Source organism: Phalacrocorax aristotelis, chromosome 1 (assembly GCF_949628215.1).
Source record: "Phalacrocorax aristotelis chromosome 1, bGulAri2.1, whole genome shotgun sequence".
Lineage (NCBI taxonomy): Eukaryota > Metazoa > Chordata > Aves > Suliformes > Phalacrocoracidae > Phalacrocorax > Phalacrocorax aristotelis.
Window position 1 is genome coordinate 186,957,053 of NC_134276.1, and position 16,348 is coordinate 186,973,400.

The 16,348-nt window shown below is 36.7% G+C and overlaps 1 protein-coding gene across 38 annotated transcripts in view; it reads right to left on the reverse strand.

Annotated features, from left to right (window-relative positions):
- The window catches only part of NRCAM (neuronal cell adhesion molecule), a 167,697-nt gene that overhangs the window by 55,499 nt on the left and 95,850 nt on the right, over positions 1–16,348 (reverse strand). For 25 of the 38 annotated variants that reach the window (XM_075081029.1, XM_075081028.1, XM_075081022.1 and 22 more), the window contains 8 exons: positions 15,401–15,506; positions 12,381–12,577; positions 11,405–11,527; positions 10,876–11,046; positions 10,366–10,422; positions 8,176–8,287; positions 6,297–6,481; positions 4,710–4,841 (listed from right to left, as the gene is read on the reverse strand). In XM_075081029.1, coding sequence (XP_074937130.1) covers positions 4,710–4,841; positions 6,297–6,481; positions 8,176–8,287; positions 10,366–10,422; positions 10,876–11,046; positions 11,405–11,527; positions 12,381–12,577; positions 15,401–15,506 — 1,083 coding nt within the window. The remainder of the gene's footprint in view (positions 1–4,709; positions 4,842–6,296; positions 6,482–8,175; positions 8,288–10,365; positions 10,423–10,875; positions 11,047–11,404; positions 11,528–12,380; positions 12,578–15,400; positions 15,507–16,348) is intronic. The other 13 variants (XM_075081023.1, XM_075081021.1, XM_075081037.1 and 10 more) reach the window with 2 other exon arrangements.

Genomic DNA, 16,348 nt, shown 5'->3' on the forward strand with positions numbered 1-16,348 from the left:
CTAACTTCAGAGTTAGCTTTGAAGACCCTGTTGTTGTGGAAATATATCAAGAAAGCAAAGACCTGAGGTTAGGTGCTTTTTTTCTGATAGGAATGTAGAAACATATGGTCCTTGTACAGTGATGCTCATGTATGCTTTTCGACTTTTGACGGGATCACAGGATCATTTGTATTACAGTAACTTCTGCTAGAAGTATCCTGTCATTCATATTGACCTGCTTATTCTTCCAAAAACTCACATTCATGAGTAATTTATGAATGTAGTAACCATTTTCAAAACTAGAAAAGTCTTTCTGTGGTTAAAACTAACTACAGATGAAAGACTGAAACAGGATTTTTTTAAGAATTATTTGTATAATTTTGGACATCTCTTCAGATAGATTCGCTACGACAAGAGAATGTGACTGAACCAGGACTAAATATTATTAGTCAACCAGCCAAGATAACGGGAACATGTAGTGTGTAGTCATCAAGGTGACTTGATAAGAAGATATGTACCTTACGGAGGGACCTCCTGGTTTTCTGTGGATCATAAACCATGCGGCCTGTGAATGAGCACCCAGTTAACACTTCTCTGGCTGTAGCTGACTTTCCTCATAACATTGGAAAGCCCAAATCAGGGGCAAGACAGACCTGTTCTTTCACATCTCTGATCATATTTCTTAAATATCATATTAAGTATTTAGAGAATGTTATGCGACTAGAGTCCTTTTTTCTTTTTTTTTGGTGGGGGGAGGGCTGGAAGCTATGCTTTTGGGGATGAACACAAAACTGGTAGTGAAATAGCAAGAGTGGGCAGTATAGTGCATCAGACATTGGGGAACCTATAGGGTCAAACCAAAACTGAACCTAAGCAAGAAAAACAAGAAACAAGTAGTCCAGTTTTGCCTTACTCTAGCCCTTACAGTGAACTGACAAAGACTTAATTGTGGAAGAGATGGGACATGGAAGAAGATGCCCTTTTCTTACCAATCTCACTTGCTGCTCAGCAAAATATTTTCCTGTGATAACTGAAATGCTTGTTTCCAAGTTTCTGACTCTGACAGTACTATAATCTCCAAAGGGACAGCGGGTTATTACCTGCACTAACCACAACCATCCTTTGACTATCTTGGGCAGAATAAAAAAAACCCTGATTATCAAAGGTTTTCACATCTGCTGCAGTTCCTAGGCCAGATGCACAGTTCCAACACAACGACAGCAGAAGCAGTGGATAAGTGTCTGCCCTGGCAGTCCTCTCCTCTCCGAGAGTGAACTCAGGGCATCAGAGCCCAGATTTCTCCCCACCCTCCCATGGTTGTGGTGAACAGCTTGTGTGTGTACTCACAGAGAACACAACTGATGACGAACCTCTGAGCCAGGGATTATCAAGGCCTTTCATGAAGAAAATCTAAGAGCTAATGTTTCTCCCTTAAATTCAATGTGATTACTAATGGAGACTAAAACCTAAGATTCAATGTGAAATGTGATATAAACAAGTGGAGAACATGTTGAAAGAAGATAAACAGTGCCTTTCAGTGCTCTGCTTTGTATAAATCTAAGTGTGTGTATTTAATATTTAATAGTTCATCATGAACTATAAACCACTGAACCAATAAATTAGTCTTTTGTGCAGTTTGCAACGCCTTTCTGAAGTCCAATTCTGAAAGCGCTTCCCCTTCCCAATTAATCTGGGTTGTTACTCTCTTAAAAGTTGAGATACTTTATGCATGGTTTCCCTTTTGTAAAACCATGCTGAATATCTGAGCAGTAGAACACAACAGATTATGCAGTGGTATAAATAATGCAGATCTTGAATGTTAATTAAAGCACAAGGCAAGACAGAGTCATGGCCTGGACTTTCAGTTGCTACTTGCCAGAGTAATTCTAATTGACCTCAACGGGACTGTGTACGCGAGTTCAAATTACTCCTGTGAGTAAACATTAGGAGGCTAGGTCCTTATCACGCCAGTATATCTAAAGCAGCTTTCTTTTCAGACATGCTGGAGTTTCTCTTTTAAGTGTTACTGTTGAAGAAAATTAATTAAAATATTTCAAAGAAACCTAAAATCCTCCTTTAAAAATATCTTTTTACTCTGATTAATATAATCTGGAACAAAATTTACACCATTGCCATATTTTTTTTCATAGGTGCTTAAGACACTACATTCTTTATTCTTCCCTTTTCCCTTTTGGTATTTAAGCCTCACCCTCTGACTGAGATATGGACGAATGGTTCTTTCTTCAACACTCCCCTTTCCTTGTCTGACTCTATTATGGAAAAACAAAACCGGAAGAATTAAGCATCTCCCAGTTGTGCTTTCCAATAGAAAATTAAAGTATTGCAAACAGATTACTGGGCCACAGGAGGCACATTGTGGGATATACGATGACAGCAGGGCTTTGAAATTCAAATGCAGCTCTTTTTCTCTGAAATCCTGCCATGGGCGTAGCTCTCTCAGCACTGCCCTGAAGCTGAAACAGCTGCTTTAGTTTCCTTTTACAGTGATTTACTAATCATTCAGTTGGAAGAAGAGGGGCTCAATTCTATAATTCAGTAACAAGTGAACAAAAAGGCACATTGTACTTGGTAGTGTCCAGACCAGCTTTTGATAACACAGAATAATACAAAATCACAAGAATCTTAAGAACTGCACTTCCTGTGATAGCGATGCTTCTCTTTCTTAGATGCCCTGACAGACTCAGTGTATTGCAGCATCCAATCAACTTGTGCTTAAATATTTAAGGTGGATAAAACTTCAGCTCTTCTCAGCAGTGAAAGTGACCTTTAACACAAGGTTGAGCTACCCAGTTATTTATTTCCCGAGATCTTCACTTTTTTTTTCCCCACTGAGATTGAATGGGTAATTTAATTAAAGTCTCTTAATTTTTACTAAGTTCCCTTCAATAAGAGTCTGTGTACTGATTCCTCAAGGCCAGCCAGCCAATACATGCTGCTCTCATTTTTGGAAAATTCAGTGCAATCCTGCAGCTGCTTCTGAAATTTCTCTGTTTCTTAATGTTTTTCCGCTGCCCCGCAAGAATGCAGAACACATCATTGCTTTTCTGGAAACTGCACTTGTCTGTCATTTGAACAGCATGTCCTACAGCTTCAACAAGGAAGCAGTGCAAGGCAATGGTGAAACTCATAGCCAGGTGAAAAAGATTTTACTAGTCAAGGGGCGTGAAAAGAGGAGTTAAACTATCAGGACAGCAAAATAAAAATCTCCTCAAAACAAGCCAAAAAAGTAACTATATAGAAAATAGTATGGAAGATGACACCAATGAACACCCAGAAAGGAAAGAGCAGGACTGGTACCAAACTTTGATTATAAGGCACGTGTTATGATATATTTACATACAATATAAAATTACATTGCTATTTACCTGTTTTCCTGTAATACCGTTGTTTGACGAGGTGGTTAATGTCAGCTTATGTAACTTTTTTAAACAATGGAAACTTCTAATTTTAAATCTCAGGCTAGAGATCTCACCTTACATTTAATTAGGAATCCTGAAACAGGTTCCTTGCTAAATATTTGTCTGTTTCGATATATACCTTTACTTCTCCCCGCAAATTTGCATATTTTTCCCTCCAGTTCAGTTTGATCTCTCTTGTATCCCAAATATTTTGAATATATCTAATGAGGGCTCTCATCTACCCATTGCTATTTTCTAGAGAATCCTCCTTCATATCCCAAACTCCGTGACATCTACTTCATCAACAGACTTAAACAGCTCCTGAAACTCCTGAAAGTTACACTGTTATACTTTCAATAGATCAGCACAGACCAATATTTCAGAGCACATTCTCTCTCATGAGTCAACACTGTAGATTGTCAGTTTTTATATGATTGTTCTGTGAAAGAAGGATAAAGGTAGAAGAACCAAGTATCATTTTAGAGTACAGGCCAAGCCGAGTGCAAACCCAGCTGACAACACACTGCAGTGCCCTCCAGCAAGTTCTTCCCGAGCAAAAGAGGTGCTATATATAGCAGCTATCTTGTGTCTGTCATACAGTGTTGCCAGTCATAACGCTGCAACAATTAAGTGACTCGATCACCAATGCAGGGTTGCTTTTCTTACGCATGCACACAGAAACAGCTGTTTCACTGCCTTAGGGGTCCCTTTTCTTTGACACCTACTCGGCACAAGCTGTTTGCCAGGCACTTGCTGACGCGTTCAGTCAGTTTTGCTGCTGCTGCTGCTTTTTAGTGCTGAAGCCTGAAAGGCTCAAACATACTCAAAGCTGCAAATCCTGCAGAAGTGCTCTGTACATCCACAGATGTGAGGACTTGACTTTTTATATCACGTTTACAATTCCTAGATAAAATTAGGGTTGCGGTGGGGCAGCAAAGGAGAGGTCCAGCAAACACGACTGCCGCAGAAAAACAATGGTAAAAATTACACCCCAGCAAAAGTCCTGTAAAAGGGGCATGGCGCGGCTTTTACTACGGCCCCATCTCCACAAGGATGCGACCAGCAGAACACCAGAGAGAATAACCAGGAGCACAGTCACAAATTTTAGTGCTCTCGAGCACGTTAGAGGCACATTTTGTTGTTCCACTTTTATGAACCACAGTATTTTTACCACCTCATTTATAATTTAGTACTACCTGTCAGGCAAAAACTACTCAAACACACGATCTTCATTTGTATTTGAAAAAAAACCACCCTGATATTCCTCATATTCTCTTCCTCATCCTCCAGTAAGGTAGTTAAGAATCTTACTTGCTATAGGAACGCCATTTGCTAACCAGCTTATATTAGGCTTTGGGTTGCCGTTAGCTCTGCAGATCAATGTGCCATCTTCTCCAGGAGACAAGACCAAGTTTCTGGGTGCTGTTATCCAGTATGGGGCAGCTGGGGTTAGAAAGAAAAACACAGCAATTGGTTTCCAAAATTATGTACGGAAAATCATACGGCACAGTCATGGTAACCAGAAGATGATTCAAACAAGGTATGTACAGATACAGATTTACACTTACACTGTTACATTTTTTTTAATATATGTGTGTGCATATATACGTGATATTCAATGATTAACCGGTAGCCTGTACTTTGGCTACTGAGCTATATGGAGCTATTGGCTACCCGTTGCATTAAAATTCTGAGATAAGCAACAAGAGGTTCTTTGTTTCATTTAGGGTTGCCTGCTTTGAATCTAATTTGCCCTTCCTAAAGAAAGCAAAATTTATCCGAGTGAGGCATCTGCAGAGACTAGAGTGGTCTTTTGATTAATTTCAGAGATATCCATGCTCACAGTAGTTATGGTTTAGAAATTAATTTAGGCTTGATTACATAAAAATATTGCATGTCAAGGGTGAAATTTAGAAATGGCAAAATCCTCAGTCCCGCTGAATTCAATGGGTGATTGCAGTGGGGCCAGATGTTTACCCGAGACAGCTGAAAACACACAGAGATCAAAATGGATGGAACACTGTCCTTCCCAAAAGACATTAATCTACGTCTCCATCTCTTTTACAATAAACAACCACAAATAGCATATGTTATCACATCTTGCAATTAAATTTCAGATTTTGGATTGATGGACAGATGTGAACAGAAAATTAAACTTGCTCTCAAAAAGGAGGCTGAATGCAATCATAAAATGATGCTGGTCTACAATAAAGCAAATGGCTATTTAGCATGCTAAGTAAGCAATACAGTTGATTATTTCAATGACTAATTAGCTGTCATTCCAGGTTTTTTGTTTCATGGTATTGCAAACATACTTACAATTCCTATTTAGACAAACATACTGTAAGTGTCTTTAGAACTAGTAAGACATAATCTTGGGTAAAAAACATGAAGACAGAAAACCAGAAATGTCAATTAAGAAAGAAAAAGAAAGAAAAATATAAGACAAATAGTAAAATAGAGAAGAGAAAGAATCTGGGCTATATGAATGGAGAGCAGAAAAGATGGAGAAAATAAGAGGGAGTGAAGAGGAGAGATGGGGAGGAAGATACAAAAACAAGGGAAAGAAGCCGTCTAAGGACAGCTAATCAAAGGATCTAAAATAAATGTAGCACAGGTACAAGCAAATAAATTATTTTACTACTGTTACAGTACAGCCTCAATTTAGCCTGTAGCTTTATAAAATAACATTAAAAAAAAAAAATTAGAGATAGTGAAGTCCTTCCAGTGGCAGAAATCAGTCAGTTTAATGATCATTTCCTCAGTGTGTGGTTTGTTTTTTGTTTGTTTTTTACCATTAACATTCATCCCTTCAGCTACATTTTATCCTAGAAAGCTTACTTCAACCTTGCATTCTGGACACTAACGATATCACATTAAGGATTATTTTAGTATTACCTTTCACAGTTACTGAAATGACATGATAAGCAGAACCTAATATATTTCTTGCTATACATTTGTAGTTCCCAGAGTCAGCTTCAGAAACATCTATAATCTTGAGAGTTTTCTTAAAGTTTTCAAAAAATGTTCTGTTGGCTGGCAGTTCCCCACCCTCTTTAATCCAGTGGATTCCCGGTGTGGGTCTGGAGAAGCAAAAGCACAGGTCAAATTTAAGGACTGAAGAAAATGAAGACAAGAGTTCAATACATTATTTTTTTAACATATATTTTACAAATAATTATTTTAAGAGCCTTTACCGAGATTTTGGGGCATGTCCAGCAAATGTGCAAAATATGCCAGCATTTGTTTCTAGGAAATGACAAGCCTCACTAACACTGTCAATGGCCATCTGTTCATAGGCTTAATAATTATAGACTACATTTGTCTGCTGATTAATCTAAAAACCCTGACGGTTCAGGAATGAATACAAGTGTATTTTAAATCTTATTGCATTTATACTATTAAATTGATGATCATGGAGCTTTAAAAGGTAGTTTCTAGATAATGACAAGTTTATAATTGGCCTTAATTTGAGCAGTATCCTAATGCTTCATAAACATCATAAATTTTACAGAACTGTAAGGACACAGAAATATTTCCTATGAGAAAACAAGAAAAAAAAAACATCAGTGCTGAGTCAAGGATAGCTACTTGTCACTGCACTGTGTCTAAAACCTGGCTATGCCCCATGTTCCACTGAAGTTGAAAGTTGTTCAAACACCTGGAGATACACTTTTAATATTATAAGGAATTACAATGCGTTGCTTACTGAGTAGAATGTCCTGTCTCAAATAGTAATGACTCAAGGCAAATATTCCCCTAGCAGTCTAGTACCACATATTTTGTGACAGAGACACTTAGCCAAGGTGACTTTTGATTACAGTAACAGTAATTAGGAATAGTTGTTTTAAACAAAACCTGAATCTGGTCCTTTATGGACAACTACACTGCACTGATGCTTGTGTCAAGCTGTGTCAAGCTGTGCGTGAGCATGCCCTATGGAGCTTATGCAAGTGAATACATGTGCCTGATGCTGTGCTGCATCATTTGCAGTTATTGGCTTTCCTCACGGCTACCTCAGAGCACTCTGCATTATATGCTTTTGTGCACTGTAAACATGTTTACAGCTCCTGAAATAGGTACTAAAGGTTTTCCACTTCTGCACTAACCAATCTGTTCTCAGGTTTCTTCCTGAGAATGAAATTGATTTAAGATTGAAGTAGTTCATGAAGTTAAATTGCTCTTTAGCAATTTTCTACTTGCACAATAACCAGCAGAAGAAAACTTGCATTAAACCAAAGAAACAACTACCAATTAAACTCTATTACACTGAGAAATTGGATGTAAGGAGCTGAAGGTATGTTCTAACTCCCACCTAGCTGATCTACTAAGTAATTATTAGCGTATGTGAGCAGCTTTTTCAGATTTGACCAGCAGATTCTTATCTATTTTTATATAATTTGAGAGACTGGTTGTAAATTTAGGGAAAAAACAGAGGCTTGATTCCTGAGTCCAATTCTGCAGATGTTCATCCAAGGTTACCCTAGGGCATTTCTTGTCTCCTTTAAAAAAACACAATGGGACAACCTGAATGCTGTGCATAGTGTTTGGGGATATGAGAAGGCAGAAGCCATAATATTTATGTTCACAGTCAGTTTAAAAGCTGCTGATGCCCAAGCAATCGGTGAACTTCCTTGAAAGAGCTCTTTTCATTTTACATTTCTGTTTCTTTGAAATACCTACGCTTATACAGTGGTAATATTTTAAGCATCTCTGAAATGTTTCCCTCTGTTTCCATATTTTTATTTAGAAGAACGCTAACTAAAAAGTAACTCACAATCCCGCTGCAATGCACTCCAGCAAAAGCACACTTCCTCTGAGTTCCACTTTGGTACTTGTGCTACCTGTTGGTGTTAGAAGAATTGGTTGCTTCTCTGTAACTGGCTTGGCTGGAAGAAGAAAATAAAATTAATTTCTAAACCTTATTTTAGTATTTATCTATTTAAATATTGTTCAAATGCATACATCCATTCTCACATTGTGGACAGTGATTTTGCTGCACTTTGGCCATTTAATTCAAAATACTTGTGTTACACAACCACACATTTCAACAAATCAGGTTTTTGACAGACAACAATCGTATCTCAACATGTTAAATGCTATAATTTTGAACACATACATGACAAATGTTGTTACTGAAGACAGGAGCAACTGATACATAGTTTTTACATAGGCAGCTATGCAGCCTGGTGGATGGATGCGGAGCCTTAATCCTAAACAGCCCCTATTCACGTCAGCAGAACTATTACAGGGGGTAAGAGGTCACTGATGTGAGTCATAGTGCAAGACTGAAAGTTACCAAAATTTCCATAAAAACACAGATAAAGCAAAGTTATCGTATTCAGATAAAAGGTACACTCCGTTTTGCAATATGCAATATGCTTTGTTCAGTATTTTCTAGCAACATGAGGCATCTTTTCAGAAGCTAAGCCTCATATTCTCCTCTTACTATATATTTAACTTTCATTCAAGCTGTTCCCCAATCTGGTGATAAAGGACCATTGATTAATCCACAAGAAGTAACCACAGCAAACAGACAGCTATAAATATAAGACCCATTTCTGACATTATACTCTGTTGGCTTTGAAGTATTACGGTATTTCATCTGCGTTCATGGAAGTCAGAATAAGAGTGCTTCCTGTAAATACTCCAATGTTCTTCTATAGTAATTTGAAAATACAGGATTAAATTGCTCTAAAGTGCAGCAGCAGTCGGAATCATTACAGTGAATTATTATTTTTTTTAAAAAAATGTGAGCAGAAACATAATAAACTTGTTTATTAGGGTACAGGATTTACTGATAGTTTAATATAAATAGAACACTTAATTTTAATACAGTTTGTGCTATGAATTCCTTAAAAACAAGTACATTAACAACTTAAAGTTGAGAGAAAAGGGTGGGCTAGAAGAATGCAGTTGATAGTCACAGGCTATTACTAATCTCCCCAGTTTCAGCACTGTTAAGGGCCACTAACTCATTTTGCAGGACTACAAAAATTCAGAATTACCTCTGGTATTTCTGAGTTGTGAGTCAACAAAATGGTGTTTTCCTCACTAATTGCAGCTAATATATAATTCTGTGTTCAGATACATATTTCTTGTTTGTTCCTGAATGACATCTTATTTTTATGCAGAGAATTAAAATATTCTGCGCCCCTGTTTTATTTTAGATTCCTGTAAGTTACAGTTTAATATGTACAAAGCTTCATTTGACAAGGAAAAAGACAGAAATAAAAGAAATATTGTGTATTATCTATCTCACACAATATCAAGTGGAGAGTTTAGAAACTCAAGCGTTACGGTATCAGCGTTGCTCCAAAGTCAGCCTTGCTAAACACACATATACCTGTTTGGGAGGATTTAATTCACAATATACAAAAGACCATTCAACGCAGATTAATGTGAAGATCAGCTTAAACACCAGACAAACAAAGCTCATCTTTCCCCTACGAAGTTACTAGTACAGATAGTATTAAAATGTTTAGATTTTACACTCATGAAATATGTTAAAAATGAATGGTACATTCAATAAATTATTAAACATGAAGTGCATCTGTTAAATGCTTAATTGTTGTTATTTATTATGCAGCATGTGATATTGAATAGTCCTAGTGATAATGAACATATCAAACTACTCGTTAAATTGGAGGGAAAAAATATTAAAAAGCAACACAGTATAGAAGCAATCAGTCAATTTTAAAAATCTGCCCCAGTGTGAAAGGACTCATTTATTATAAGAGTTTGTATTTTTAATGAGCCATATGTTACAATAACATTGAAACATGAAATATTTGAAAGGATCACACTGTGCAGTCCCTTTCTAAAGCATGTATTATCACCAGCACTAATAGATACCTTTAGCAGAAACTGAAAAGGGAGCAAAAGGTTAAGCAGCCATGGAGGTGAAGTTAGTTCACTAAATGCTACTGTGAAACAGGGAGTATCAGTGGGGACCAGTGTAACTCACCACCATAAATATCAGTGTCACTCAAATTAGCAGCTATAGTGTCATTCAATGAGTCCACTGAAATAAACAGAATATCATGAAGAATGCATACCAGAGGGATAAATCAAAATACTGGGAATCAAAAAGTGATGATATGGCCGCGGTGAGTTAATCAAATGATTGATTAATTTGTTTCAACAGTTACGATAATCATAATAACTTGATATTCTTGGACATGAAAACCATTTGAGAACTAGTATTTTTTACACTGTATTTTTTCAATATTTCAAATCTTACAAAGCATTTTTTCAAAAGACAAAGCCTGATAAAGGCAAAAAATGACAGCTTTTCGAATTACACATCAGGAACACTGGAGACGACATTTTAAGTTTATACAGTAATGTAATTTCATATTCAAAATTAAAATGACAAAATTCCCTAGCATAACACTACTTAATTTTGGCAAATAATGCCAAAGAGAATTCTGGATAAATACTACGTAAGTATGTAATTAGGTAATGCAATACCTACTTGAAAAGACTTTTACAGAAATGGGTTGTTTCTGCTGTATAGTTTGTGTATGATTAAATCTTGCATAGCAGATATAGTCCTCCCGGGTGTCTTCTGGTTGTACATTAGAAAAATAAAGGTCTCCATTTAGACCCTGGGAAACTCTTTCACTTTGAGGCAGCCTTTGGAAAGCTAAGGGAAAACAAGAACACATTTATCTCAATTATAATACACACCACATTATTATGATCTGCAGACGCCACATTTGTTCGATTACACTGTTTGTTGGTTTGCAAATATATAGATCTTTCTAACTTTCCTCTCGAGCTCCCTTGCCTTCCCATTCTTCCCCAGTGTATTGATCTCCAGCTGCTTTTGGCTTCATGCTTTTGGGCTGCATGTCTGCTTTTTCTTCATTTCTACAGAAATGGAAATTCTTTGAATTTTAACTTAGAGGGAAACTCCACCATCTGTGGTCTTGGTAAGCAATGATTAAGCACGTGAAAAACCCACAAAAAGTAAACTAATTTTGCATAAAAACCAAACTCACCATTATCCATCCAAAATATTATAGGTGGTGGTAAGCCAACAGGAGGTCTGCAGTGTAGTACTAGTGAATCACCTTCTCGAACCTGATGGGGTTCTAGTTTTTCTTTTGTCCACAAAGGGGATCCTGTAGAGTGTAATTTTAACGCACATACAAACTATGGATTTACAAAAATTCCAGAATTTAAGGAAGAAATGCACATAATACTCCAGAAAAAAATAACTACATGCATCAGAATGTCCTATCAGGTTTACTAAAGATTTTTGTTCTTTTTCATGTTTCCTTGGGAGAAAAGTAGGTTTTCTTCAAAACATTTTTTACAGCAATCATTTGCTGGAAGTATAATGAACTGATTCAGATTATTTTGGTTATTCACTAAAGCAGTTCTATAACAGCATCTTGGAAAGTTTTAACTATGATAATGAGGGGGGGAAAAAAAGACAGTTTTATTAAAACATGCGAGAACAGCACATTGTAAGCTGAGAAACTTGAAAAACTGATCTGAGATAAGAATCACATAAAAAGCTGTAGAAAGAGTCTACCATTAATCAAAATTTTGTAGCTTTATCTTCTTTTTGGTGCCGGTCTGTTCTCTATTAAAGCTACTATAAAAATTACGGAATACATGCATCAGAAAGAGAATAAAAATTGTCCTCATCAATGATGTGCATTAAGGATTTAAACACTTTATTCTAATTGTAGCATCATATATACAACCCAATTTTAAATATGATAGGTCATCCAGGCGTACCAAAAAAAAAAAAATCAGGAAAGGGTTTTGGTTATTAAATTTTCTAAGGAATATTGGAGGCAACATGCAACACATTATTAAATCTGAATATCAGAAACTATATAATACCTTCTAACATGATCACTTTGACTACTAAGTTTCTAAGATGGGGAAAAAAGGGAAACATTCATAAGAAAATCAGCAAACTGAAGTGTTTTACATTTTATGAACATTAAGAGCTTGACTTACTAGAAGGCCTTATAACAATATTGTTGGAAATGGCTGCTCCTCTCTCATTCCTTGCTGTACACTGGTATATTCCTTCATATGCTTCTGCCTTCCCACCATTCATAATATTTATGACAAGGGTCCCTGAATTTGGTTTCATTGTTACCTGTGCATCTTTATCTATATCAAAATGAGTTCCATTGCGTGTCCAGGAGAAGCTAAAATAATAAAAACAAAAAGAAAAGTTTCTTCTTCAGTTGCCTTTTGTAGATTGTATGGAGAGAAAGAAGAGAAATGCAATTTTCAATAATACATGGTATTTTTTCTTTAGCAGATAAGTAAGGCTTGCTCCCAAACTAAATTAACTAGTAAAGTAATAGAGCCTGGCTGAACTCGTTAACAGGAGCCATTTCAAAGTCAGTATTTGGAAAAAAAAAATTACATTAAAAGATTCTGAAGGTAATCGCATACGGAAAAGAATTTATTTTCTTTCTACTAAAGATGATACAGTAACATCTGCAAGAACTGATATTGCTAAAGCTGCATTAGCATTTCCATTATAAAACCTATTGTTGAAAGGGTTTATAAACCTGCCTTTAAAAACTTGCTCTGGGCTGAAATGTGTCATCTCAGGTCCCAGCAGGACACCATTTCTTTTAATTGGTTTGACCATTTTGAAGTTATACACGTGGATTAAACACTATGATGAGTTTGATTTCTTTTCACCACTCTAACACAAACAAACATGGTTCTTTAAATGAAATTTTGCAATCTGATAGCCCGTAATTAATCTAGTAAATTTATACTGGTGTTACTCAAAGCAGATGATGTTTTCAAAAGTTGTCACTAAAAATGAAGACTATTAAAACTCATTTTAAAAAAGTAAAAAAGCAGAGATTCACAATCTGCAATTTATACTACCATAATTCCTAATTTCTTTCTTATGCCTTGTTAATGGCCAAAAGTATAGTTACAGAGAGCGTGACCAACACCTGTGAAGCCCTGGGCACTCACAGGTACAAACGTTAACAGCAGTTTTCCTGCTTGTTACATTTCAGCTTCATAACAAACACTACACATACTTACTGTTCAGACTGCTTCCTAAAAGTATAAACATATACAGTATTAGAAAAGCTCAAATTTTAAGTGACTCAACTTGCGTGCTGACCTTCTGCAGTAGGAGGGCCAGACTGGACACACTATTTGCACTTTGTGGTGGGGGAGAGAAGAAGAACTGGACCTGACCAGCAGCACGGCACCACACTGCAGTGTTTTGGGGAGGACTAGTGTGCATAGTGAACCAATAGTGAACCTGTTCCTTACAACCTTGCAAGTGAGGTTCCTGCAATCCTCTGCTACCGTTAACACTGAAGGATACGGGGAACTGTAATGCAGCTTCAAATGGGAGGTGACAAATATGGTACAAAACCCTGAATTTGAGATACAGGAAAGTCAGAATCTTTGCTGCTCCAGCTATAGGTAGCAGAACATCCATAAACCTTTATGCCAGCTGCTCTTACCAATAAGAAGTTACCCTGTTTTAACAAACAATTCACACTCTGGGCAGAGAAAGTTAATCTCCAGAGCTTTGAAGGAACTCAAGGTCCAATATGCATTTGCAGGTCATCAAGACTGATGGACCAGACTCATTACTGAAATAAATTATTTGGATGTCGTATCTTTAAAGATAAGCAAAACTAAGCACAAGCTTATGAAACTCATTAGAAAATTCTGCACTTAAATCCTGTCACTGTAGCAGGGGAACAAAGTGAGAAACAGGTTTGATGGGAAAGGTGAGGCTGTAGAGCAGAGAGTCCTGGCACATGACTCAGATACGTCAGTCTCGTGGATGGTGCTCTTTTCTGCTCAGTTAAATCCAACCCAAAAAAAGGCCTTCAAGAGTAACATCTGCAGAAGCAGTACAGTTGTCCCAAAGCACACAATAATCATCTGATCCTCAAGGTCAACACCCAGACTCCTGAGAATGGCATTGTGCCTGCTAAATTAAAATGCTGGTAAACACAGCAGCTTTATAGCACTCCTACCATTAACAGGCCACTAAAAAGGGTGACAGTATCACAGATTACTTCCATCTTCTCCAATCTGCTACCCAGCATGACAATGACCATGATCCCAGCCAACCAGAAGGAATAATGTAGAAAAACCCCTGGTTATTCAGAAGCAGTACATTTAATGAGCTCTCAGTGTGTCTGAATAAGCAATTATAGACTGACCTTGCAAGTAAGTTGTAGCATAACACTACTGAGAACAGAGAGGTGCGCATTTCTCTTTATAGTCTGAAATCAGAAGCAATTACTAGCAATGCCAGAATGCACTATGGCCACTGCTGTTCCCCACTGCAGGTGCTCAGTATCTCGAAATGAGTAGTTTCCAAATATTTCAAGATACTGAAACAGGGCCTTAAAATGGACAATGATCAGGAATCTGATCTATACATAGCGTTACCATTTCTGCCAAAACCAAAACTTCAGGCTATTAAATACACTTGGTAAATCAAGGCTACTGATCATTAAAACTGATACGCATCACATAACTTCTGACAGAATGCTTATGTATTTCAAGATGAGCCTCATAAACTGGAATGATTTACAAAACATTGAATTTGTATTTATTAGTGTTACTCTGAATTTATTCAACATCCATTCTTCTTAGACACGAAGCCTAAATATGGACTGTGATGCAGTTCCTACTGTAGCATGCCTCTCAGTGCCTTCCATGGGCGTTTATCTATCTGCTCTTGTAATAATCGAGTCTTATTTTATTGTTAGAGCTTTGAGGAGTAAAAAAATACTACAGTTCTTTGATGACTATGGAAAAGTTTAAATATCAAGTATAAGAGTAGTCAAGTTTATGGCACTATCTGGTAGGTGTTTAAATTACAAAGGTAGGAGTGTGTGCATGTTTCTGCATGTGCAAGCACATACATATGCATATACTTGTTAATTTACAGAAGTTATGTTATTTTCTCCCGGTTTTCCTATGCTGTTAGCCCAACAAAAGCAAAACAAAATGCTACTAACCTAGGAGGTGGCTTTCCTTTTGCTTCACACTGTATTACAATATTCTCTCGAGGGTCAACAATGTAATCTTTTGGAGATTGCTGAGTTATCGTAGGAGGTTGCGACACTTCATTATGGAATATAAGAAACAGAGAGCAATTCAGCAATATATTCAAAGTATCAGCGAGACAGTTTTGTAAGCAGAGGAAGCAGAATTGCAATTAGCAACCAAATCATCGACAGAAGAGTGGGGTTAAAATATCTTTTGTATTAGGAGGCTGAAGCCCTCTACTCTTGTAAATCAGTGTAGCTAAACTAATTCCCAACTGAGCTATGCTGATTTACAGCGGATGAAGATCTTGGCCAAAAAGTTTAATGAATATCATTTCTATATGTCAGATTTCAACAGATTTTCAAAAAACCAGAAGACACTTGAATTTTAAGTCCTGAATGAAGAGCTGTCAGACATACACCCCCACAAAATGTTTTTACCACACAGAAGGAAAAAAGTACATTGCTTTGTATTTCTAAATATTTTATGTATTTCCAAATTCTCTATGGGTGTAAACTTTTCACACATTTGTGCTCAACATATTGAATTAATCTACAAAGCATGCTTTTAGGAGCTACTTTTCAGGAGTAAAAGGTGTGTTCTAAGTAAAAGACACTGTAAAAAAATGACAGAAATAGTAACTAGTTTCCAAATAGAGTAAACGTAGGAAAAGTCTAGGACTGATTCTCCTTTAAAAACCCAACAAAAATGTAGTCAAACTTGTGAATTGCCCCAGAAGAAACATTTAACATTTATGCTTTATCAAGGAGTCTAGAATGAGTAGCACAAAACAGAACTTATTCACCTGATGAAGTAGCTGGTTCCTACCTATTTAAGGTAATTTATAATTTGATGCCATTATTTATGTCCATTTTTGCATTAAAAACATCCTGTTCATGATATTAAGACAGTGAGAA